General features: G+C 40.0%; 1 protein-coding gene across 1 annotated transcript; it reads right to left on the minus strand.

Annotated features, from left to right (window-relative positions):
- Positions 1–9,047: 9,047 nt before the first annotated feature.
- On the minus strand, positions 9,048–25,039 carry TNMD (tenomodulin). The gene is made up of 7 exons (XM_007467966.1): positions 24,992–25,039; positions 24,695–24,826; positions 15,409–15,549; positions 15,097–15,198; positions 11,713–11,866; positions 9,907–10,073; positions 9,048–9,425 (listed from the first exon to the last, which is right to left on the minus strand). Exons 1-7 carry the CDS (start codon positions 25,037–25,039, stop codon positions 9,216–9,218), a joined length of 954 nt encoding a protein of 317 aa, XP_007468028.1. The 3' UTR covers positions 9,048–9,215.
- Between the last annotated feature and the right edge of the window lie 25 nt (positions 25,040–25,064).

Raw genomic sequence — 25,064 nt, forward strand, 5'->3', positions numbered from 1 at the left:
GAAAGAGTGATGTTTAAAGTGAGGTTACAAAGACAGGGGAAAAATATCAAAGGTCTACAATGGAGGGCCTGATATACCTAAATGCCAGGTAAAGTTCAGAGAAATTTATTATGACAACCGTAAAGAAAACATCTCCCTTGTCTAGGCTGATGTCTTCAATTACATTTATTGTCTTTTGGGCATTAGCCTGGTTTCCAAAAGCCATGCCAAGTTTGGTTAATACATAGCTTATTCTTTTACATCTTCCATAGATGGCCATTCCCAGACTATGGATATTGTGCTACGAAATCAGGTCAGTATGTAGAGGAACTGAGTTGGGAGCATGCAGGAATTAGGGGTGGAGGGGAAGATGAGCAGCCCTCACTATGCTACCACCATTAACTCTGTGGTGACCTTGGAAAATTTGCTTAATGTCTCAGTTTTCAAATCTCTTGAGTGAGGCAAGGAATTAGCAGGGAATATGGAAGCATTATAAAAGCATTATGGTGGGTTTTACTATGATCACATACTCTTCAGGGAGATTGAACTTGATCAATTAAGCCTCTGGTAAAGGGCTATACTTTAAATCTTTTTTTCTCCTCACAATAATCCTGTAATTTTGTGCCTTAGTGAGTAAAATAAAAATCATATAATCACAAAGAAAAAAAAAAGCTAGTACTTTCCCTTTTAAATGTAGATAGTTAATATAACATAGTGGTTTGGTGCATGGGCTTTGGAGCCAGACTGCCTGCCTTCATATCCTGGCTCTGTCACTTACAGAGTCTGTGACCTTGGGCAGTGTCTCAGTTTCTTCATTTGTAAAAGAACAATAATAATAGTTCCTACTTCATACACAGGCTTAATGTGAGGATTAAATTACTTAATATAAGAAAAGCACTTAGTACTGGGCAGATAGAAAACACTCAGTAAATATTAGCTATTATTGTTATTATAACAATAAAATTCTCTCATTTGCCCAGGCATGTAACAAGAGCCAGGAAGGCAAGTAGAGGCAGAGAGCTGGTATGTATGGGAGCAACGAAACCAGAGGCATTCCTACAATCACACTAGGGATGTCACAGTTCTGATGATGGTGTTGCTGACATACAAGTCAGGAATTATTCATACTATCAGGGATATGTCAATGTTATTCAAAATGTGTTCCTTGAACCACTTGCATCAGAATCACTAAGGGAGGGAAGAACTGATAAAATGCAGATTCCAGAGCTTCATCCCAAACCTACAGAATCAGAATTTCTTGTCCTTAGAACCAAGACTACACATTTTAAACAAGTACCCCAGAAACTTCTGATGCAGGCTAAAGTTTGAGAACCACTGGATCAGGCTATATTTAGATATGGTTTGGTCAGAAGACAGTAAGCAGCTAGTAACACTGACAATAATGTCAAATGGTAGTAATAATTGAATTCATATTGAGCTTGACCCAGGAGCTGCTCTGACTTCATTTGCTTCTGCTCTCAGGCTAATCTTTTATGTAATTTTGGAACTCAGGTGGCAAGATATCCTGTTTCTGGGCATGATAAACAAATTTTTAATTCCTAGTTCTATAAGGCTTTTGTCAAATAAAAGTTTGGCTGCTGACTGTAGCTCTCCATTTTACCAGTAGGGAGCACAGTCAGTCTATTGATCTTAGGCTTGGTATAAAAAAGAAGTCTGAGATGGCCTCTTCTCTATTTTATTAGTATGGAAATCTTTTCCTGGGGGTTGGATAATAAGAGAAAAGGGCCATTTCTGTGTGGGGTAGGAATGTGACCCTCCGGGTGCAATTGTTCATTTTTCAAAGATGACACAGAATGAAACTTTTAAAATGAAAAGTTTTATATCTGAAAAATGTGGTCTCCTAGACATGCCACTCTGCAAAATGAAATAGAGCCCTTCTTTCATGAGAAACATGCCTTCCAATTGAGCACTTTGGAATAGGTGTGAAATGTAGAGAAATGTGTAAGAAAAATTATGAGATGTTGAATTCTTCTATTTTTGAAAACACCGTGCTTTGGCATGTAGAATTAGACACCTGGAGGGAAATACTTGAAAGCTTGATGAAAGATAAATTTCAATTTTCTGTGGTTCGAGGTGTTTTTTCTCAGCTCCTACAGACCATTTAATTATCACCTAAAAAGAAACTGTAATGACAAGAGTTTGGGGGCTTTGGGAAAAAGCTAAAACACAGATCAGCTTTCCCTCCCCTCCTCCCAATCCCCCAAAGTCAAAATATCTGAGACCATGAAAACAAAACCCTCAAATGAAAACCTTTCTCACTGTTTTCTGTACAACTTCTCATAAACTCAAAGGGAAGGATTTATTCATTAATAAAACGTAGACACTAGGAAAACAAGTTTTAGAAAAAAATTGGACTGAAAATCAAGACAAGTAGAATTTCTGTGAAAAAAATCTCTCAAGACTTGAAGTGGGCTTCATTCTTGAGGTGGCTAAACGTAACAGTGTGTCAAAACACTGGGGAATGTTGGTTAATATTTATTGAATGCCCACAATGAATGTGCTGTAGGGAATCAGTTTGTGTTGGCTGGCCTGAAGACTGTGAATAAGTTTCAAACTAATAAATTTTTTTCTTTATTTTTTCTCTGGTGGCCTAAATAGTCATCGCAGTTTCTCTGAATATAAAGGCTTATGCTCTTGGGATTGGTCTATAAATTGGTTACAGCCTTTTATATCTCCAAAGCCATATTCATTGGGATGATGGATGGGATCCACTGATGGGGTAAAAAAATGAAGATTCAGAAAAATAAGTGTGGATTATCGGCTACTTGAAAGCAAAGGGAAATTTCCCTGGGTGACAGTAAAATAGAACTTGTTTTTTCTGGCTTTAGACTCTCACATCTGCTCTGTATATGATGTGGCATGAAATTTACTCTGCTCTACTAGATACATTTTAATTCCCCAGAATGTAGAAGATGAACTTTCTATAGTCAGTTTATCTGTCAAAACAAAACTTCTTTGATGAAAAATATTCATTTTATAAAGTCCTTCCTCCAAAAACTGATGAGTCTTGAAAAGAAAAACCTGTCCGCCTGCTTTTCTTCAAAACAGTGCTCTATTTTGATTCCAGAATAAGAGCTATAGTGGTTTGAAAGTATTTTTCTTCTCTCCTCTTTCCAACCAGTTCTAAATCTCCTTGTACATCTCCTCCATGCTTTTTCTGGTAAAAATGAAAAACAAATAAAAATCTTGCAAGAGATAATGGTAAATAGAATTATTGGCTTTGTGACATACTATCTTTGCTTATAATCTACAGGCTACAGCAAGTGCATTCCATTGTATCAACTTAGATATGTGGGGTTAGTCCTCAGCAAAATTGTGAAGTAAGCAAAACTGGTTTTGGCTCTCTCCCTACCCTCAGCCTTTTGACCTGTGGTGTCCTGTGGATGCTTTTTCTTAACATGTTCTTTTGTTTCCCCATTAATATTTTTGGTTCCCTTTACTTATGACCACATTCTTCAGAGAAACAAGTCTCATAGACTTGTTTGTGATCATATGGGAATGGGTCTTCATTTGTTAATGTTTTACCACTTTCTAAGTAATATTTGCATTTAACAGAGATTTTGAGAGACAGCAAGTTAATGCAAAAAGGATGACTTTAATAATAGGGATTCTAGATCCTGTAACAAATGACTTTGTGTGGCCAATATTGGCAACTGCCTCCCCCAGAATGACTTCTCACTTCTTTCTCAGTAACAGAATCATGATTTCATTTGGTGTGATAATGCACCCAGAACAAAGACTACTATGTCTCCTTTGAAGCTACATTTGGCCATGTGGCTAAGTTCAGGCTGACAACATGTAAGCTGAAATCTCCTTAAAAAGATAGAGGGTGGCTTTTTGTCCTGACCAGCTTCTTTGTGATGACAATCTGGAATGTAAACATGATGACTAGAACTGGAGTTAGCTCAGATCATGAGTTGTCCTTGAGGATGGAAACCATATACTGAGGATGGTACATGGACTACCTACTTCTACCTTGTTTCAGTTATGTCATTTGGGGATTTTCTGTTATATGCAGCTGAACTTGATTTTAAGGGACAAACATCTTTTGGAAATCAGGGCTTTGTGGTATCTCTTAACGAAATCGGTAGGTTAATTCCGAGAAAAACCTCACTGTTGGCTTTTGAAAGAGATAAGTTCTCGGTCTCTGAAAGAATATGGAGATTCTTGCTCTCCTGAATCCTTCCGAAAAAAAAAATCTGTCTTATACTTTCTTAATTGTTTAGAGGGCACAGATTTTTTTCATTCCAAATATATTGTGAATGAATAGACAAGAAAGAGGATAACCTATCTGCCATGGCACAGTATCTAGCAGAGTGAAATGTTGGGTTCTTCTTATCTTGTTGAACATATTAGTGTAACAGTTACCCTAGATTGACATGGCTCTGATAGAAAGACACTCTCACACAGAGAAGTAGTCTGGAGGAACAGAAAATGTAAAAGGTCAGCCACAAACCATTCTGATTTGAACAGGATATGATTTAGTATAACCCAAACATCAAAAGCTATTATTGGGAACATGGGGGATTTACATCACGGTGGTACACCAGACAGATACACAGGGCTAGAGCAACATTGCTGTGAAGAGGCAACCCCTACCCCAAGGGATGGATTTCAGTGGACATAGTGAATTTGTGGGTCAGCATGCCACTTGGGCCCCTTTGCAAAATAAACAAGCTCAAGTCCCTGTGTTCTATTTGTAGCTAGTCACATTGCTGCTTTTTACTCTCTGCTTCAGCAACTCAACCATAACTAGGGCCTGGACTCTAAATCCCCTACCTTTGGCAAATGTCTTGTTCTTGGCTCACTGATGATTGATATGGGTATGAGCTTGAATTGTGTTTTAGTAGCCAACATCTCTGTAAGACCAGCAGAAACACTGCTGTCAGTGGAAAGTTCAGAATGGCAAATGATAGCACCAGCAGGGAAGGATAAATATAAACAATATATTCATATAACTGTTAGAGTTCATCTCAGCACCATGGACTCACTGGTGTTTATTTGTTTGTTTTGGTTGAGGGATTTATTGTGGCTTGGTTGGTTTCCCGTGATTCAACGCGCCTCTATCTTTCTGAGCCTCTTTAGCAAGGACAATAGGTTCGAGTGTCAAATAAGTGCATGGAAGAAAAAATAGGCAAATGGGACCCAAATATCAAAGCAGTAAGTATTCAAGTGACTATTCACTCATTAGGCTACAAATGCCAGAGTTGATTATTGATCTGAATTGCAGTACTTGGGTAAGTAGCTTTCAGGCAAATTAATTAAAGATACCAGAGGAGACTTAGAAGCAGGATTTTTGAATGAGCCACGGACAATAATTTCTGTGTGTACATTCATACCTGTTTTTAATATGGAACGACTTTTCTTTCTTGTTAGGGAACAACATGTTTTCAGCAAAATTAAGCCATGGAATGAAACTTCTTCAAAAAAGGAAAGCCAAAATGAAATCGTTTTTTAAGGGTATAAATAAAATAGATCCACGCATTTCCTGACAGCCTGAATGAGAAGGTCCATATTTATCTCAGTAAGCTTTCAGCGTTAGACTTTAGGAGCCAAAGTGACAGTTTTGAGCTCAGCCAGACAGTGAGCCTTATATATAAAGACTCAAAATAGATTTCCTTTGCCCCTCATCCTGCCAAAGAGCCATTTTAGGTGTGCAGGAAGGCACTGAGCACACTAATGCATAGTGCCCTTCTGCTGAGTGGGAGCAATGGATAACTTCACCTCACCTGACTCATCTTGATTGGAATTTAGATTCCCAAAGAATCTAAAAGGTGATGTGATAGTTCCTGTGATTTCACAGCAGATGTGTTTTTTTGCCTTTTTTTTCTTTTTTATACATGGAGTCATTGAAAATTGAGAAGAAAATGCAAAAAGCCTGCATTTGTATAAAGGAAATAGATAATTGAGCTGTGGGCCATCATCGATGCTTTTGATCATTCTGGGATTAGAGGAATTCTTCATACTTGTAGAAACAGACTGTGTCAAAAGATAAGAAGTACAAAAATGGATTTAAGTAAGATAAGAACTTTCATCCTAAATTTCAACAGAACTCAAGGCCAAGTTTTTGTAATGACATTCTGAAGAGTCTTATAGCTGTGCTCTCTTTTTCTTCTATCTTCTTCCCTCTCTTCTTTATCATTTCTTGCTTTCAACTAAAAAATTAAAGACCACTTACATGCTTTTGATTCTGTGCTGGGTTCTGGACAGAGCAAAATGGGAGAGAGTATGGGCCCTTTTTAGAAAAGAACTTGCAGGTTAAACTCATATGTAAATGGTATGTGCGTTGTGATACATTAACTTATATAGGCATAGAATAAAGTAGAGAAGACTGAGGTTTCATGTTTAGGTAAAAGGAAAATGGGATTTTTAAATTTCTTCCAATTAGTGAGAGAAAACTCTGTAAATGAGGTGGGATGACTGCACAAATAGAGCATGAAGCTAATGTACCTGAGATAAGCAAAGGGGGAGGGTAGGGTAGTGGGAAGATAAAAGGGATGTGGGATGGTGGTTAAGGGTGGTTTGAGGAAGGACTATTTGATTGCAGGTGAGGACCGATCTTTAATGTACCTATTATGGACTTTCAGAGAAGGAAATGGCATTCATAAAATCTATAAGTGAAAAATAAACTTTGTGTAAAAGCACTTATTCTCGCTTCAGTCTGTAGCCTGGGAACTTCAGCAGGGAGGAGGTTGTAACAGCTGTGCAAAGAAATAACCTGTGGCCTGGACCAGAGCATAAATTGAGGGGTGGTTTAAGAGGACAAGCTGGAAGCATTTGGTGAGTGACTAGAGTGGAAGACAGGGATACATTAAAACTGGGAGGGAGGGAGACACAAGAGGGAAGAGATATGGGAACATATGTATATGTATAACTGATTCACTTTGTTGTAAAGCAGAAACTAACACACCATTGTAAAGTAATTATACTCCAATAAAGAAGTTAAAAAAAAAAAGATCAGAGGGGAAAAAAAAAAAAAAAACTACTGCAAGGTCTCTGGCCTGGGAGGTCGGAGCTCCTTTGGCATCATTCCTTGTGATGAGAGGCTAGTCTTAGGGAAGGGTGGTGGAAGGAACAGAGGAAACTCTAGCTTCAGTGGGGTTGGTCTGAGGGGAGTATAAGGCATGATATAAGGAGTCTATCTGCGCATGCCTTGAATAAGGGGCAAAAGTCTATGATGGGAGAGCGATACCATACTTTCTTCTTGTCCAACCTGGCCTAGGCCTATATGAAGTGACAGACTCATGTGTTTGGGTTTGTTTGTTTGCTGTTTTGGTTTCTTTTTCCCTAAGTGTGAGATGATGTGATTTTTTTTTTTTAGCATGCCCTTGTATTTTCTTTTGAAATTCATGGTCTGCTTCATTAAGGGGATCCACATTTTCCCAGTGTGAGATTATGTGGAGGTCAAGGTATCGCATTTGAATAAGAAATGCTTCCTCAATTAATGTGAGTAGCAACCTTTAGCCCTCACATGTGATATGAAAACTTCTATAATTCTTGTGTGTGTGTGTGTTTGTGCACACACACGTATATAACATGCCATATACAACTGTAGTTAGTTGTGTATAAGTTTCTGTATATGGGCTTGTATACTTGGGCATCTTATTTTTCTTGGGCAATAAGGAGTATGCCTTCTATTTCATTTGTATCCCCTACAGAGCGTAGTATATATAGTACAATGTAGACTGCATCAAATTGAGTGTCTCAGGAACTTAAAATTATTGGTCAATCTTAAAAACCAATGTTAAAAATGAAAAATTTATTTAAAAATGATAGAGAACATTGTAAAGTCATACAACGTCAAATTAATCTCCTATCTTTTACATTTTTCTATCTCAACTACAGATTAATGCCCATTATGATAAATGAAGTATTCCAAAATTTTCATGTCTTCTAAATCATGAATAAAGAAAGAAAATATTTTCAGTGACATTGCATTGTTAGATATATTTTATTGTGCTCTCATCCTGTGAAAATTGGTAATCTAAGTATGGCATGTATGTTAATTATGAGTTAAAGACTGGCTAATCTTAACTCAGCCTTGGGCAAATCTGCTTCTATTTGCTTCCTCAACTGTTCAGTGCGGGAAAATGACTCCTGCCCCACAGGTATCTTGAAGATTTTACTCTTTGAAAATGGAAAGTGCCAGACAGATATTTTCGTGACACAATAACTTTCAAGTTGAGCAATGAAGGGGCTACCTTCCAATGAAACTAGAAGGGGTGACAGATGGGTATAACAAGAATTTTGAAACTAGAACTGGCTGGGACTCCAAGTTTAACATTACCCTCTAACCACTTCTTCTCCTCTCTGCTTTGCCCCTTTTCCTAATCCCAAGCCAAGTTATCAGGTGATCAAAAACTAGGCCTTACCCTTCTTTTAAGAAAGTGCCATACTGCTAGTTTCTTGTGGTTTTGGAGGAAAAACAAAATCCCGTTTGACTCCTCACTTCAGTAATGTCCTATAATGCCTGTTTCTGTGAATGATATTTATGGGTCCCCGTTTTCCAGGGGGGAAACTTTCCTTGGAAAGTTATGTAACCAGACACTGATCGAAAAGAGAAGTCATACCTGAAGTTTACGAAGTACTGAATTTGTCCAAAGTTGAGTTCTTGTTCACAGGAGGAGAGCCTGGGACCCTTTTTGTTAGGTTAGCTTTCTCCTTTGCTGAGTCTGAGCACTTGGAATATTTTAGTGTTGGCCTGCTGTGACTCACTGCCTGTCCAGTGGCTTAAGAGATGCTTAAGCAAGTCCACAATATGTCTCTCACATAATTAGACACTGGGGTATGCACAAAAGGACACATTTTTTTATGCATCAGTTATGGGGTCATTTTGTCATCAGCCCCATTTCCACTTTCTCAATACAGCCTAGTAAAATACAGTATTTGAGAATCCTTACGCTTTGCCCTTTCCTACTCCCCAAACCTGATGAAATGCAAGTTTTCATTGTTGTCTTCCACGTGAGACGGATCTGCTCCATTTCAGTTGTAGGGAATATTCTTAACAAACACTTACCCAGTGTGTTCAGCAGCAATCAGGCCATTAATGATGATGTAGAAGTTTATTAGAACATGAAGAGAAGAATTACCTACAAGTAATTCCAGAGTACTGGCTACCAGGAGCCAAAATCCTCATAGGCAGAAATTCATTGAATAGCATGCATTTATTATATGTTGGCTGCCAGAAGTTTAAGCACTTGATCTCAGACTTGCTATTAAACCCTCCCCAGCATGCGGGCCACCCACCAGTTGCAAGGCATGATGACACGACAGATAACCCGCCCTCCTTGGTAGCAGTATGGATACGGGTAGTAACCTAGTAAAGGTTCACAGACGCGGCGGCAGTAGCGGTTGCCTCGACGGCAGTAAATACAACAATAACCTCTCTCATCCAGCATGGGGTCGAATTCTATTCCATTTTCAGTCTGAAAGAAGAAGAAGCCAGTGTTGGAGGGGGCAGGTTCACTAGGAAGAGGTCTGCCAAGCAGGGGAGGAGTATAAGACTATAGGAGTTGGGGACTGGTGAGCAATTAAGTTCCTGAGCCTGATCTTGGAGATACATCAATGGATTAGATCAAGATTGATTTTACTTTTTTTTAATTAACAAAATTTTAGAACAACTTTATTGAGATATAGTTGATTTACAATGTTGTGTTAATTTTTGCTGTACAGCAAAGTGATTCAGTTATACATATATTCTTTTTCATATTCCTTTCCATTATTGTATATTACAGGAGATTGACAAGATTGATTTTGAACGAGTCTTCTAGGGATTCCAAGCTTCTTAAATATTTTTTTCTTAAAACAATGACCATTATCCTTTCAGTGACTTTGATCTGAGGGGTAGTGAGTTTTGTGAAGGCTCTTTGTTTTTCCCCTAACAAGAAAAACGTGAACAGAACTCACATAGTCATTGATAGGGAGTTCTTCCTCGCTTGCTGCTTGTCTGGTGTGACGGGTCTTCACCTTCACTTGAGGGACCACCCACTGCTCATTTTGTTCAATGCCTTTTTTTTCATTGGTAGGAAAGTGAAGGTCTTCACCATCCTCCTCAAAGTCTTGTAACTCTGAAACTAAGGTAATAAACACAAAGTTGTGACACAACTGCTTTGCTTGGGGAACTAGCATTTGGGGATAGAGATTTTCATTGTGTCTTCTCACTGCCATCATTTAGGCATGAATGAACCACTTTTCCAAGCTCCTGAAGCTGATATCTTACGGAGATCTTCCAAAAGAAATTTGACCATTCCCATGTACATAGACTTCTTTGCTCATTTGGCATCACTTACTGCTTTGCCTTATTAGCATATTAAATTAAAAACTGAGGGCAGGGGACTTTGGTGTCTCCCACAATGATTTTACCCACAGCAGGTGCTCAGTAAATATTTTTTTGGTTGCCTGGTTTGATTCAGTGCCCTCTGTCTTCCTTCCTCGTCCCTTCTCTTTCCTGTCTTAAAAAATTTTAAACTTGGTATTTAGAAATTATCTCAGATTTACAGAAGAGTTGCAAAGATAGTACAGAGTTTCTGTATACCTTTCACCCAATTTTCCCTAATGTTAGCATCTTACATAACCATGGTACAATGATCAAAACTAAGAAATTAGCATTGGTACAATACAATTAACTAAACTACAGACTTTATTCAGATTTCATCATGATTTCCACTAACGTCCTTTAGGAGAAGAATGTTGAAGCGGAAGTTGTAGTAATTGCACTTAGTTGCTTTTTTTTTTGCTGGTTGTGTCTTTGTTGCTGCGAGTGGGCTTTCTCTAGTTGTGGGAAGCGGGGGCTACTCTTCCTTGTGGTGCGTGGGCTTCTCGTTGTGGTGGCTTCTCTTGTTGAGGAGCACGGGCTCTAGGCGCATGGGCTTCAGTAGTTGCAGCACTAGGGCTCAGTAGTTGTGGCTCGCGGGCTTAGTTGCTCCGTGGCACGTGGGACCTTCCTGGACCAGGGATCGAACCCGTGTCCCCTGCATTGTCAGGCGGATTCTTAACCACTGCACCACCAGTGAAGTCCCTAGTTGCCTTTTTTTAAGGCCAAAGAGTACCAATAAATGCCCGCATTGGTTAGAGCATTCTCTCTTGGGAAATGTAGTAATCTATGCTGTCCAGAATGAAGGAGGCCAAATTTTATACTAGGTGGGCAGAATAAGATGTCCAGGGACTTTGCCCTCTCTATGGGCTGACTGGAAGTTGAGAGCTGGAGTCTTTTACTCTGGACCTTTAGCACCCAATTACTTTTATAGTGATTCCTAAAATAGCCACAAAGAAATTTGTATTGCAGTGACTGTCCTATCATCCGGGGAGGATGCCACCATTTGACATAGAAAATCCTTCTTGAGACAACAGAGCATTGTTTTGGCTCTTCTCTCCTCTGTTCTTGGGTTGGGTACACAGTGGTTTGAGCCATAGTCTGGTAGCCCGACTGCAATGAATATAGATGTGCAAAGAGAGACAGATTAGCTTTTCACTATCACTACTCACATTAGGGTGGCGTTACCTTTGCTGGGATGTTTAAAAGCCTGTCAACATTAATTTATCTGATTTATAACTTGGCTGTGAAAAATTCCCTCCTCACTGGCAGTCAGCATATACAGTTTCATGTAAGAAGATATAAGCTGATCATTTGTTTTCCTAGAAGTGTAGTCTCTGAATGCTGGAAATGTTACTGACTTTGGAAAACAGAGGAGGAGGAGGAGAAGGAGGCCATACCTGCTATTAGAGTGGGATTGATCCAATACATGGTCACATTATCACAAATCTCCAGAATTTTGGAATTTTTGAGAAAGTCTCGGTTTTCAATAGGCTTTTCTGCTGGGACCCAAATCACTGACTGTTCAAAGAACGTTGTGGTAATTTCTTCATTCTGAGAGAAGAAAGTAGTTCAGGGTGGGGATAGGCAGAGAAATTAATAAAATGAGTAAGACATTATGGGATCCTGGAAAATACCATATTTCGAGTCTGAATAATAATTCCAGTCCCAGAGCTCCCAGTGAAGTAGATGCCCTTGGGAGAGTTAACAACTGGTCCCTCCGTCTCCCATCTAACAGTAGGGCTGCTCACTGAAACAGGAGCCTTCTTGGCTACCATTTCCCTTAAAGTCAGGAAGGCTTTCCATCATTTTCTGGGCCTCCCACTGGGCCATGTATGTTTTAATTTGGGCTTCTGGAACCCTGAGTGATTTACATTTGTTTTCTTTCTTTTAAATGGATGTTGTGAGTGCCTGCCTTGTTTTAGGTTTATGACTAGGATTGCAAGCTGAATTTGATCTCAAGCTGAAAAACACTCCTATAATCCAAATTGGTGAAATCACTTAAGTAGCAACAGAACCTAATATTTTGGTTTTACAAGACTGTGTTAATGGTATAGTTGTAGTACCAAAGATACTTTGTTTCAAAGTCAGGTCTAACTTGTGACTTCACTGGCCTTACTACTATTTTACTCCTTTCATTCTAGATGCTTAGAATTTGTCTCACAGAATGTTTTTTGTTTAGGCAGCCTCTCTTATATTGTCAAGAATGCCCCCTTCTCTTCTGTTTCTAGTGTTGGAAGTAGTTGTCTTGTATACCTAGCTCTTAATCATTTGTCTCCTGGGCTATGACATTTTTTTCCCCTACTCTTAATAAGGTTTTTCCTTTTCTCTTTTGTTTCTTTCTAGCTTTATGATTTCAGTGTTTTTATTCTTTGAAATATGGCTTTGTATAATTTTTCTCCTAGTCACTTAAAAGTCTCATCTTAGCTCCTTTGCCCTTGAGTCTGTAAAGACTTGGGATGCATTGAAAGGGACTGTATAAAATGAGGTTGGTACGTTGACTAGCTTTGTTAGCAAAATCAGGGCTATTTATATACCTGCTCTGCATCTTTAACATGTACAAAGTATGGATACAGTGGTGAGGGAAGTGCAGAATAAGAGGGTTTTTGTCATTCAGGACCACAAATTTGTCTCATAAAAAAAATCTGTAGCCTGAATTAAAAAAATAGGATTTTCTTGAAGATAAAGCAATTTCACTATCATGAGATGAATACTTGGGGTATTTAGACAATCTGACAATATTAACTGAAGAATAAATTAGGGCCAAAATGAGACATTATGGGCTTTTGCCTTTAGCTTTTTTTTTTTTTTTTTGCCATGCCGCATGTGGGATCTTAGTCCCCCTGCAGTGGAAGCACAGAGTCTTAACCACTGGACTGCCATGGAAGTCCCAGCCTTTAACTTTTTCAGAAAAATAAATCTTGTTGTATCAGTTTGGGAAGTCATTGCTGGCTGGCCCTACTCAAATGCTTACATTATTTTCTGTAAAAAGCAGCATATGATATTGGGTATAATAGCTTTTTATCTTCTTGATTCTCCTTTCATCTTACTTTTGCCCCTAATATCCTGGAAGTTGTTCTGTTCCTCAGATGCATCCAAATTAGGCTTATTAAAAAAAAAATCTCCAAAACTTTTCACTTGCCATAGACCTTGGGAGCAGAGCATTGTCTTTGGGGAAAATCTTCTTTTTCTTAGAAATTCTAGGAACCAGGGTCTGTAACTTCTCTGGACATGAGGAGACTAATATCATGTCTGTGGGAGCCAGTGACGACCCTGAGACTTGGGTAATGGAAAGAAAAAAGTGATCCCCACACCACCTCACCCCCCAAAATAAGAAAAGTAAAAGAAAAAGATAAATGGGTAGATGAAAATTAACACGGAGAGAGTTGGGCAGGAGAAAAGTGAAAAAGAACCTGGGAGAGACAGAAGAAAATGAAAGAGGTATTTACAGCATATAGAGTGGCCACTGTGCCATTGGCATAATCTCAGTTTAGATTTGCCAGTTAAACACTAAAACAAATCAACCCAACCCAATATTTGTTTCTTCTGCCTACAGTGGAGGTAGGCTGTCATAGATAGCAGCATACCATAATCACAGTCAGGATATTCAGGGAAAAATTAAGTCTCCTGGGCTTTACCGATGGCTGTATTTTAGGCAATAATCCTCCATCTCCCACTAGGCCTATAGCGGCCATTCAGCAATTGCACTGGTGCCCTAGGTCAGGGTTCCCCAACCCCTGGGCCTGTTAGGAACCCGGCTGCACAGCAGGAGGTGAGCGGCGGGCAAGCGAGTGAAGCTTCATCTGCTGCTCCCCATGGCTCCCCATCGCTCGCATTACCGCCTGAACCATGCCCTGTCCCCAGTCCGTGGAAAAATTGTCTTCCATGAAACCGGTCCCTGGTGCCAAAAATGTTGCGGACCGCTGCCCTAGGTTACCTCACCATGGCCTGGGAGTGTGCTTTCAGAGAATTTGTATTATACTGTAGTTCTCACCTTCTTTACTTTTGTCTTTCCTAGTGATATGTTAAAGGTGGATTATTCTATTAGCAGCCCAGCATAAAATGGTAAGGTGAATGAACTGAAATCTTTTTTACTTTAATTTTTAATTTTTTATTGAAGTATAGTTGATTTACAATGTTGTGTTCGTTTCAGGTATACAGCAAAGTGATTCAGTTATATTTTATATATATATATATATATATATATATATATATGTATATATATATTTTCTTTTTCAGATTCTTTTTCCCTATAGGTTATTACAAGATATTGAGTAGAGTTCCCTTTGCTATACAATAGGTCCTTGTTGGTCATCTATTTTATATATAGTAGTGTTGAACTAAAATCTTTAGAATAGGTGAATGTCACAGTGTGACAAAAGTGGCAAGGATCCAAGTGGCCTTGGGGCTTTTTTTCAGGACTTTATCTTTGGCAGGATTGGTTTTGTTCCTCCGGCTCACCCCTTTTACCAGAAATCTTTGGTTTGGAAGCAAATGTACATAATGGTTACCTGGGTATAAAAGTACAGCATTGGACTTAAAAGCATGAACTTTAGGTTTGTTGAAAGGCCTGAGTTCAAGATCCCAATCTGCTCTGCACTAGCTGTATAACCTTGGACAAGTCACCTTTTGGTCTGCATCTGAAAATGGGGATAATAATAGTACCTATCTATAGGGTTGTTGTGAGAATCAAATGAGGGTAAAGCATTTAGTACAATGTCTGACACAGAGTTAGCCCCCAATAAATTATGGCTTTTACTATTACTATTATTTTTCTTACATACCTCATCTATTTCTTCCTCTGGTTCAGAAAATTCAGGAATCACTTTAATCTGAGTTTTGATGAAGCATTTTTGAAGACCTACAAAGTAAATGCCAGTGTATCCCTATAAAACAGACAAAAAATAACAAAACTTCCTGAAATAGCCACAGTTAATGAGTTTCATGGTTTGTCAGGGCCCCAGGCTGGCAAAATTTGAATTCAAAGGGAAAGCTTTGTCTTATAAATTAAATGGAGGCTACAGGCTATTTTTAACTTGACTCAAATGTTCTAATATTTTAAGTGGGAAGCTTTAGGGGGAAAATATCCAACTTACATTTTTAAAGTCATGTACTTCCAATGTTTCATCAGTGCCATTTCCACTTCTGAATATTTCAGTTCTGGTCACGGGATCAATTTCCATGTAAATCTTCTTCTTCTCTCCATTGCTGTAGAAAGTGTGCTCCATGTCATATGTCTGGGAGAACAGAGGAAAACAAGCTCTAAGATACTCAGTATGTCCCTTCATAAGACACTTTAACTGGGTAATATCTGGGGCACCTTCTTTTTCCAGAGCCTTTGCAGAGAGGTGCCATCTCAGCAGCTTGCCGTTGGGAATTCTCTGAGATTCGAGATTAAAGTGAGGTGTTTCTTGGCACTGGAGTTGATATGGGGATCCCTTCAGAGCCAGTATTTTGTATTCAAGCCAAGTTGCTGAACTAATTACTAAGAATTCCAACAGTTTTCTTGGCAGCCTTGACTAAATAGCAAATGATAGTTTGCAAGCAGCCTGTAAGGTGTTTTCCACTTGTGGTAAGCAGAGGAGTCACCAAAAACCTATACTGCTTCTTTAAGCTGCCACTTCCCTTTCTAAGTACTCAGTAGTCACCCACTTACTCCCTGTGAAATTCACTAGGGCTGAGAAAGAGATTTGAACAGATTTAGAATGCTTAGGCATTGCTCTTTATCTTATCCATCCAGGCATTTAATATTGTCTCAGCAGTCTTGGATCTGTACTTTTTAGACTCTGAAACTCTGAAGACCATTCTCCTTGGTGAACATTAGATAATAGTCTTACCCTGACCTCAATGGCTTCCTTTTGTCCTTCAAGCTCCAGGAAACATTTACTGCCTTCCCCTAACCTTTTCTGTTATGGGCTAACCAAATTCATTCAGTTGATTCCTGATTTTTCTTTTCCAAACCCGATTCAGCTGACTTCAAGTTCTCCAGATTCTCCTGCATATAGAATTCAACAGCTGTGAATTGGAATATGCACTATGTAATATGGAGTCTCCCAAGAAGATCGCCTTGGCAAAGCTGCATATCAGGTTGCTCTTGAGTGGTTGAAACAAAACCCCAGACTCTCTCCTACCGTCTAAAAGAGACAATTTTTCTAACGGCCAAAAGGACCAGTCCCATAGAGTATCCCAGTCTATTAATAAGCCCATTACTTATAACTGAGGACATGTTTATAGCTAGAAGCAAATAAGTAACCTAAAGGAATTTGTTACCTGTCACAAACCAGGCCAGACCTGATGGTGCCATGTGGAAGTCTATCTTATCCTTGTTGTTAGGAGGCCTTTGGCTATCCAGTTTCTTCATTCTCATTTTTCCTTATGAAAAACATTTGGTAAACTAAAAACCTGAAAAAGCAAGTCATCTACAGGGCCATTGTTGCTTTCTAATGATACTGTTCCCAGTGGCAGTCTTGTATTGCTTGTGCTGGGTTGGGTTGTTTTTTAATGTCTGCCGGTATCTGTGACTGAATGTTAGTATAACCTGGTCAAATTTTCCCCACCTCAAGTAGAAAAACAAATTGGAAGGGTTTGTAGAAGCAATATTACTTCAAGTGTGAAAAATTGATGTAGTCGCTGAATAGGAAAACAAGAGACAATGTCATTTACCTTTTTGCTGCCCTACAGTGCCTTGGACACGGTTAGAGCTGAAGTGTATATTGAATACATTTTCCCCACCAATGGCAAATTCTCATCTTCCTAAAGAGAGATTTTGAGCATTGGCAAGGTCTTTCAAGAGACCGGATTTTAAAAGGGGAAGGAAAACAGTATTTAGAACTTTCCAGCAACTGCAGACTTAACACAGCAAGTCTGGCCTGCTTTGTGACAGGTAGAAAATTCCTTTAGACTTGCTATCTGCTTCTAGTTATAAATTTGTCCTCAGTTCCAGCTCTGCAGCTAGCTTGAGAAACTTCTACCTATGGCAACAAATTGAGCTCTCAGTGGGCCTGACCTAAGTGGAGGAGAGAGGCATCTACTTCAGATCCAGCCTTGTCAGATCTCCCAACAGGGGGGAATTTCTTTAGAAATACTATCCATTGTTGAGACAAATGTTGACACCACTAGTCATTGGGGGTGGGGTGGGGTGTTTGTTTCATCAGTAGCACAACTGATAGATTATTGCACGGAAAAATGAGGTTAGAGACTAGGGGATGTTGGAACACTGCCTACCTGGGCAAAAGAGAAAATACAGGCTGTATTTTCAATCATTGGTAGAAGACTATGGAACCATACTGGTGACATTTAGGATTTCAGTGTACTTCTGTGGAATGAGTTTTCCTGCACTGTTGGCAATGCACTTCACTTGGACACCTTGCTAGATGAAAACTATTGGAAACTGCCAAGCTCAGCAGATCTTGATTATTTTCAGCATTCTTTCAAAGAGGTTTTTTTTTTTTTGGTAGGGGAGGAGGGGTCCTTTCTGATTGTAGTCATTCACTAGCATGTTGCCTTTCTGTTTGTAATGGTAGTGGGATCAGAATGACTTCATTTATATGTAAAATCTGGGTGGGGGGTAGGGAGCTATATATTCACTCAGATGGAATTCACTATCAAAGGTGGCCTTTTGGAACAGACTGTCCTTTGTCTAGGAAGATGATGTTGGTGGCCCACTTTGGACTGCTTAGGGATGGGTTTGAGCAAATCCAGACATACTGTCTCGTCCGGGTCCCTGTGGAGCACCTTGCCTGGGTAATGGCTATGCAAGCTTCACTGGCCCATATGAAGACTGAACTCATGCCTTTGGCTTCAGAACTACTTTTCTGTCTACTAAGCTCATTGGCTCAGGGGCTGAGGGTCTTTCTGGAGATGAGGGAATAAATGGTTATGCCCACTCCAGGTGCAAACTAAAGCAGAGAAGGATGACCGGTCTGTGAGAAGTGTGAGTGGGCTCCCAGTAGTTCATCTCAGACTGCCTCCAACTCAGCTTTATTCCAGGAAGGACAGAGTATGATGAGAAGTACACTTCCACCAAACCGGCACATTAGGGCAAGTTAATCTTTGGTGCTTCTAGCTTCCCTTTTCTGTTCTTTTTATATCCTGCCTTCTTTGTACCTTCGTAGCCCTTCCTCCTCTTTCCATCTCCCTCTATTCCTCTGTCTCCTATCTAGACATCTAGGAATCTCATGGTGCTTCAGGTACCTTATATCAAAGAAGAAATCAATCTGACAACTGATCTCACACTAAGGTATTAGTGATGGGTGTTTGTCTGTTAAGAAAAACACACTAAGGTATTAGTGATGGGTGTTTGTCTGTTAAAAAAAATGAGTGCAGTACTTAACTCAAAGGAATGAATTACTAATGGTGGTTTTTAAGCACAATGGCACCAGGAATAAGAGACATATTAAGGGCAAGGGCATCTTTGCAGCAGCACTCAAATGGGTTCCCACTCCATCCACACATAAGGCTGGTCTCAACTATGAAGGACCAGAACACTGGCGTTGGACAGGTAAACCAATGGGTGGAATATGACTCAGAAGTAAAACGAGATAGATACATGGTGAACCCCAAGGAGTGAGGGATGTAAGAAGACCACACTGACAAAACGTGGAGAGAACACAAACTCATTTCTCTTCCCTGCTCAGGAATTCTTTCCTCAGTCCAGTTAAATTCTCCACTCAGGCAGCAAATGAGCCCTAACATCCTCCTTTCACAGTTTGCTGTGTTTTCTGGCCTCAATTTGTGACCATCTCTGAGATCAGAAAAGAAAGATTTTTATAAAAAGTAAAGCTGCCTCAGACCTCAGTGTGATGGATCTGTTTTGGGGCAGGTAGCTTTAGCTTGTCCTGAAAGGGATTTGAGGACATTTGGCTTAGGTTTGTTTTTTGAAGCCTATGATTAATCTAGATGTCCTTCTCTCCACCTTCATTTCTTACTGTCTGTTTATGAGGTACACTCCCCAAAGGTGAAATACTTGCTCAGAAGAGCTGGCTAGCAGGTGTTAGGCTGGAAGGAAAGGAAGGGAATGCATTGTATTATATTATTACCAACCTAGCCTGGGGGAATTAAAGGGCCTCTGGGTATTTCTTTAACCAACACAGAGCAGACACATTGTTTCTTATGCAAAGTTGGACTCCTGTATCTTCAGTCACCAGTTCTCAGTCCTGAAAAAAAACTGGCATAGGCAGCACAGACATTCCTCTTTTTCAAAAGGAAAAAAACCCCATTTCTTTCATGTCGAACAGCGGTCCCCAACCTTTTTGGCACCAGGGACCGGTTTCGTGGAAGACAATTTTTCCACAGACCGGGGGTTGGGGGAGGATGGTCCAGGCGGTAATTCAACTCCTGCTGTGCCGCCCGGTGCCGCAGACCAGTACCTGCTGGGGGTTGGGGAGCCCTGATCTAGATCCTCAAGCTGGCTTGGAAGTTTCTCCCTACCCACTACCCTCACCACTCCTTATTCTTAAATGCAGCTGAAGAATAGTGAAAAGACTCTCTAGACCAGGTTCTAGTCTTAGCCTCAACTCTGCCACTTACAAGCTGTGTGACTTTGGACAAGTCACCAAGTGTCTCTGGAGGCTCAGTTCCCATCTTTATCTCTCACCCATTGCCAAATGCAATGTTGAATAGTTGACAAAATCAATTTTTTAAAAAATTGAAATGTAGTTGATTTACAATGTTGTATTAGTTTCTGGTGTACAGCAAAGTGATTCAGTTATCCATATATATAAAATATATAATAATATATATATTCTTTTTCAGATTATTTTCCCTTATAAGTTATTGTAAGATATTGATATAGTTCCCTGTGCTATACAGTAGGTCCTTGTTGTTTATTTATTTTATATATAGTAGTTTGACCAAATCAATTCTGCTCAGATTTGGCTAACACCTGTCAGGTTGAACCGTTGGACTGCTACTACCTGTTGATTTCCTGGGCCGCTTTCCCTACAGTAGCCCCAATCCCACTCTCAGCCACTCAAGGACAGCTCCCTTTGAAGACCTAGGTTTTTTCTGGCTGGTACCAAGTAAGTTGCCCAGCAAATGCCTTAGGAGAATGAAGAGACTGAATATGAATGTGCCCCTAGTAGCCGGAGTCCTACTCTACATAATCTATGCTGCCCCTTGGCAGCCGAGACCAAGAGCTAACCCGTGACAGTGGCTGGACAAGGGTGGACTTTGCTCTTGAAATGGTTTGAGAGGAAAATAAAATGAAGTCTTTTTAAAAACGCTGACGTGGCACCATCTGGTGAAGCTCAGTCCCCCTGCTAAAGAGGTTTCAGCTCCATCTCCGTCTCTTCCCTTGAGGAGATGAAATGCTTCTCCAGACCCACATCTTACCTATCAAACTGCTGTGTAGGAAAGCCCAGGGAACTCAGGGAAGAAAGTTGTATCTTTGTGAAGAAAGATAAGTGAAGATAAGTGAAAAGATAAGTGAAGATAAGTGAAGGAAGTTGGTCTCTGGCCAACTTAAAGAAATAGGCACAGGAAAGCCTGATCCAGACGTAGCAGGAAAGTGCTTTTTCTGAGCAAAAAAATTTTCAGCCTAGAGTGCTGTTGGGCTTGCAGTCTTGAGTAAAACTCTTTTAATGGTAATCTGCAGTTGAGGTGAGGGGCAGGCCAGATGGATGCCCACGTATCCTACCCCTTCTCATCTCATCCTGGTAGTATGCAGAAGTTGAGGAGACATCCCCAGGAATCTGTGGATTACTGTGTAGGCTTTAGAACTTAGCCTTTCCAAATAGCCCTAAAGTCACCAGGTGGTTCCTATATATGGCAGGAAGGGCAGCATTTCATTAATTTAGTTTATTATTCTTCTGCCCCATTCTACAAAGGATTGGAAGGGATAGGCTACAAGGTCTGTGTTACATCTATCAACTGTTGGTTTAAAGGCTGGAATTTTTCTGACTTGTTTTCTCTATGTTGGATGAATTAGCTGGGGAGTTGATTTCTGATTGTTTCAGGTTTAATGTGTAATACAGGGAGATTTAAGCAAGAATGTTTCTCTTGGGAATCTGCTTCAAAGATGTCTGGGCAGTCACTGCCTGAAAGTGAAGTCTTGTGATGCTCTCTCAAAATCTCTGGGACTGAATAGGTCCTCTGCTTGGTTGAGAAAGCTGAATACAGAACTCGATGGACTGGCTTTCATTCAGCTCAAGTGGCTTCTGTATGTGGCTGTGGGTTGGGGATCTGTAGCCTGTAAGGGAGTGCAACAGCTCTCCCAAAGTTAGTCTTCCTTGTTTCATTTTATTTTCATCTCTCTCTCTCTCTCTCTCTCTCTCTCTCTCTCTCTCTCTCTGTCTCCCCATTTTAGATCAAGAATCTGGATATTTTAGGGCTTCCCTGGTGGCGCAGTGGTTGAGAGTCTGCCTGCCGATGCAGGGGACATGGGTTTGTGACCTGGTCCAGGAAGATCCCACATGCCGCAGAGCAGCTGGGCCCGTGAGCCATGGCTGCTGAGCCTGCGCGTCCGGAGCCTGTGCTCCGCAATGGGGGAGGCCACAACAGTGAGGGGCCTGCGTACCGAAAAAAAAAAAAAAAGGAATATGGATATTTTGTCCACACCAAGGTGGGAGGTAATAGAAGGAGGAGGGGGGAAATTACTGGCATTGAAATGTCAACACCAGATGTGGAATGTTAAATAAACACTTAATTATAAACAGATGTCAAAAAGCAAAATAAAAAGGATTTGTGGCAGAGGCTAGAGGAGCAAATGCTAAGAACTTGGAGAAAGTCCCGGGATGCCAAACACATCACTGTCATCCATAAGCACAGCAGTATCACCGGTTCTCTCCACCAAGGGCCCCAAGAGTCCCCACAGGTCCCACAGGCTTGTAAAGGAAAGTCCAGAAGAGCCTGGGTTTTAATCTGCTAACTGCTGTTTCTTGCCAGGCCATACTCTTTAGGGGAGCCTCTTTAATTTGTGCAAGATGCCTGGATCCTTTTCCTCTGCAAATCTTCTTCCAGGACCAATCTGACTACTCTTCACTTCCCAGCAATCATAAGTCAGCTCTGAGGCAGGCTTATTGGCAGCCCTAGCCATTGGAAACAACAGATGTTCCCTGGGGCTTTTTGTCTGGGAACTAAAGGTAGTGGGCTTAGTGGAGCATCCACATCTCCAGCTGGTTCCTCAGTTTGCAATGGACCCAGCCTGGTCTTGTGGGGAAGGCCGGGACTTAAATATCAAAGGCAGTAAATTGTAACTCCCCATTGGAACAGAGAACAAACAACCTTTGTTCATGGTGGAAAAACTTGCCCCAGGAGACACCTATTTATCGTCTTTTACCAGATTACTTTGTAATGATTTTGTTCATTTCTGAGAATCCCTTTGCTAAAAATCACATCCTAAGAGGGATTATTTCTTGAGAGATTTGGTTCTTGATAAACTTTATTTGGTAGCATACCTCACCTCTTCTGTGCATGCAGTGACTCGTTTTTACATTTGGTTTGAGGAATCACAGGATTGCTCCTTATAATGCATTAAAAAGTGAACTGGAGTGAGAACCAAAGACGATATAATACAGAAGCAGAGGGGACCACGGGCTCTGTTAGTGAGCTTGGCACCTTGCTAGATAAAAGCAAGGTCCCCACCTAGTCATTTATAGTTGCACTGAGACAAATAGCATTGTAAGTTTAGAAAAACACATAAACTTTTTCAAAATAGAATTTGCAATTCCAATGGCTAAAATAAAACTAGAAAAACTATCTGGCCCCTTGTTTAGGCAAACATGTATGGGTGGTCAGAAGGGCTAGCTACCTACTGCACCCAGCTAAGGACATTATGGCCATGGAGGATGAAAGGGTTTATTCTCCTCTAACCCACCTGTAATTGTCAAGAGGATCCAAGATTCAATTTGTGGGACAGCATGTTACCTTGGGAATTAGCTAAGTAATAGCAGAATTGGATTGGTATGCATCTTGGCACTCTTAGTCATTTGCTGTTTCTTTCCTGATCTCAATTGCTTTGCCCACCTTACTAGTCTGAATATAGGTGGCTTCTCTAGAAAGACATGTGAACAGTAAGCAGTTCAGAAGCAGAGAGCAGTGGGAGAGATAAGAGAAAGGGCTAACTATAGGCAACGGATGGTGCATGAAATCCTTTCTGGGACAAGGTATAAATAAAAAAGCAAGTAAACAAAGTTTGCTATTCATTCTCCCTCTGACTTAAACTTGATAAGGTAGCTTCTAGTACTAAATGAAAGTGGGTATGGTAGCAGAGGTGAAGAATCCAAAGGTGGCTATGCCTTACTTCTCTGTTTTCTTTTGGACACTTGTCCACTTGATTTTCTATTTTCTACACTTCCTCACCCCCTGCCTCTCCTTCCTCATTGATCCATATTCTTTCCTCTCTGCTCCTATCACTCCTTTGACTCCTAATGGTTCATACCAATCCATTATCTTCTTGTATTTTATCCTCCCTCCTGGATTTTTGCCTTTCCCTTCCTACGTCTGTTGTCACATAGAAATGAGCATCCCATGACAACAAATTAATAATAATGGTAGCAACAACAACATCCCACATGCAGAGAGAAAAATGTAGCAAAGCCAGAAAACCATCTTCACAGTTTATAGCTTGTACATTTATTAATTCTCTTTCAAATGGAAATTGTTGGCATGAAGGGACTATGATTTTCTTTGGGTCACATCTAAACTTAGCCACTGTGTGTGAGCCCGGGAGTAACAATAACACTAAGGTACACTAATATCAACTACAATGCAGCCAAGCTTCACCAAATAACCATAGTATCAGAAGCATTATATCTGTCATTAATGACGTGGTGTCACTTTTCTACCTTGTAGCATTACTATTTCAGTGGGACACCAACGACTGTGGCTCATGAGAAGCTGAAAAGCTCTAGATTTTTCGGTTTTCTTTTTTGAGTCACAAATAAACATGAATTCAGGTATGAGAATTGCTCCTTCTGAAAAGGAGTTTGCTGCCTGTCCTCACAGCAGATTCATTAAGTCAGAAACATAATCCCTGAAAATCCTTTGCTACCATTTCTCATGGTTTCTTCCTATGTGGTAGTATAATTACTTTTCCATCAGTTTCTGCCCAGATAATTGAAAGAAAGATGGAAAGTATTTTTTCTTACAGTAAAAATTTTGCTTTTGTGAGGAATCTTAACTCCTTATAAAACATAATAAAAGAATGGGTAATTCTACATCTTATCATTACTAACCAAAATGCAGAAAACATATTTTTCCTTTACCAAAATAATTAGGCACAAAAGAGAGAGCAAACCTTGACTGAGTTTTTCATACCACCAAAAAATATACACAAAAAGAATTTAATGACTTTCATTTTCAGAGTAATATACATGTCAATCACTAATTAAATTCAATCAAACTCAAAACAGAAACACTGGATAATAATGTGCATTTACTCACTTTTTTGGGTGTCTCAGGCCAGAAGTGCTTGCCCCCCCAAAACAGGACAATTAGAGTTAGGGCGAGGATACCAAACACCAGTCCACAAATCTTAAGTGTTTTACATATCTTCTTGGATTTAGAAGCTTCTGCCTAAGCAAAGAACAGAGAGAATAAAACAATACACAATAGCCCTTAAAATTGCAAGCCATAATTCAAAGTCACTTGATTTCACTTTTTAATGTTCATATTGCAATATGGTAAATCTGTGAAGCCATGCTTCTGCTCAAAAGGGAATAAAAATATGAATCAACTTACATTTAGAATGTGACAGTCCTCACAGTTCTCTGGAGGGTTCTTTGCCATTGTCTCTCAGCACACAGCACTCTTT

This window comes from Lipotes vexillifer, unplaced genomic scaffold, assembly GCF_000442215.2.
Source record: "Lipotes vexillifer unplaced genomic scaffold, Lipotes_vexillifer_v1.1 scaffold152, whole genome shotgun sequence".
NCBI classification, from domain to species: Eukaryota; Metazoa; Chordata; class Mammalia; order Artiodactyla; family Lipotidae; genus Lipotes; species Lipotes vexillifer.

Bases quoted from the DNA above. Each gene is read 5' to 3' on its own strand.
- TNMD (XM_007467966.1), bottom strand. From the start codon at position 25,039: ATGGCAAAGAACCCTCCAGAGAACTGTGAGGACTGTCACATTCTAAAT. The intron at 24,827-24,991 runs GTAAGTTGATTC...TTCTTTGCTTAG, and splicing joins AGGACTGTCACATTCTAAAT to GCAGAAGCTTCTAAATCCAA. The intron at 10,074-11,712 runs GTATGGCCTCCT...TTATTACCTTAG, and splicing joins CAATCCCACTCTAATAGCAG to TTTCAGAGTTACAAGACTTT.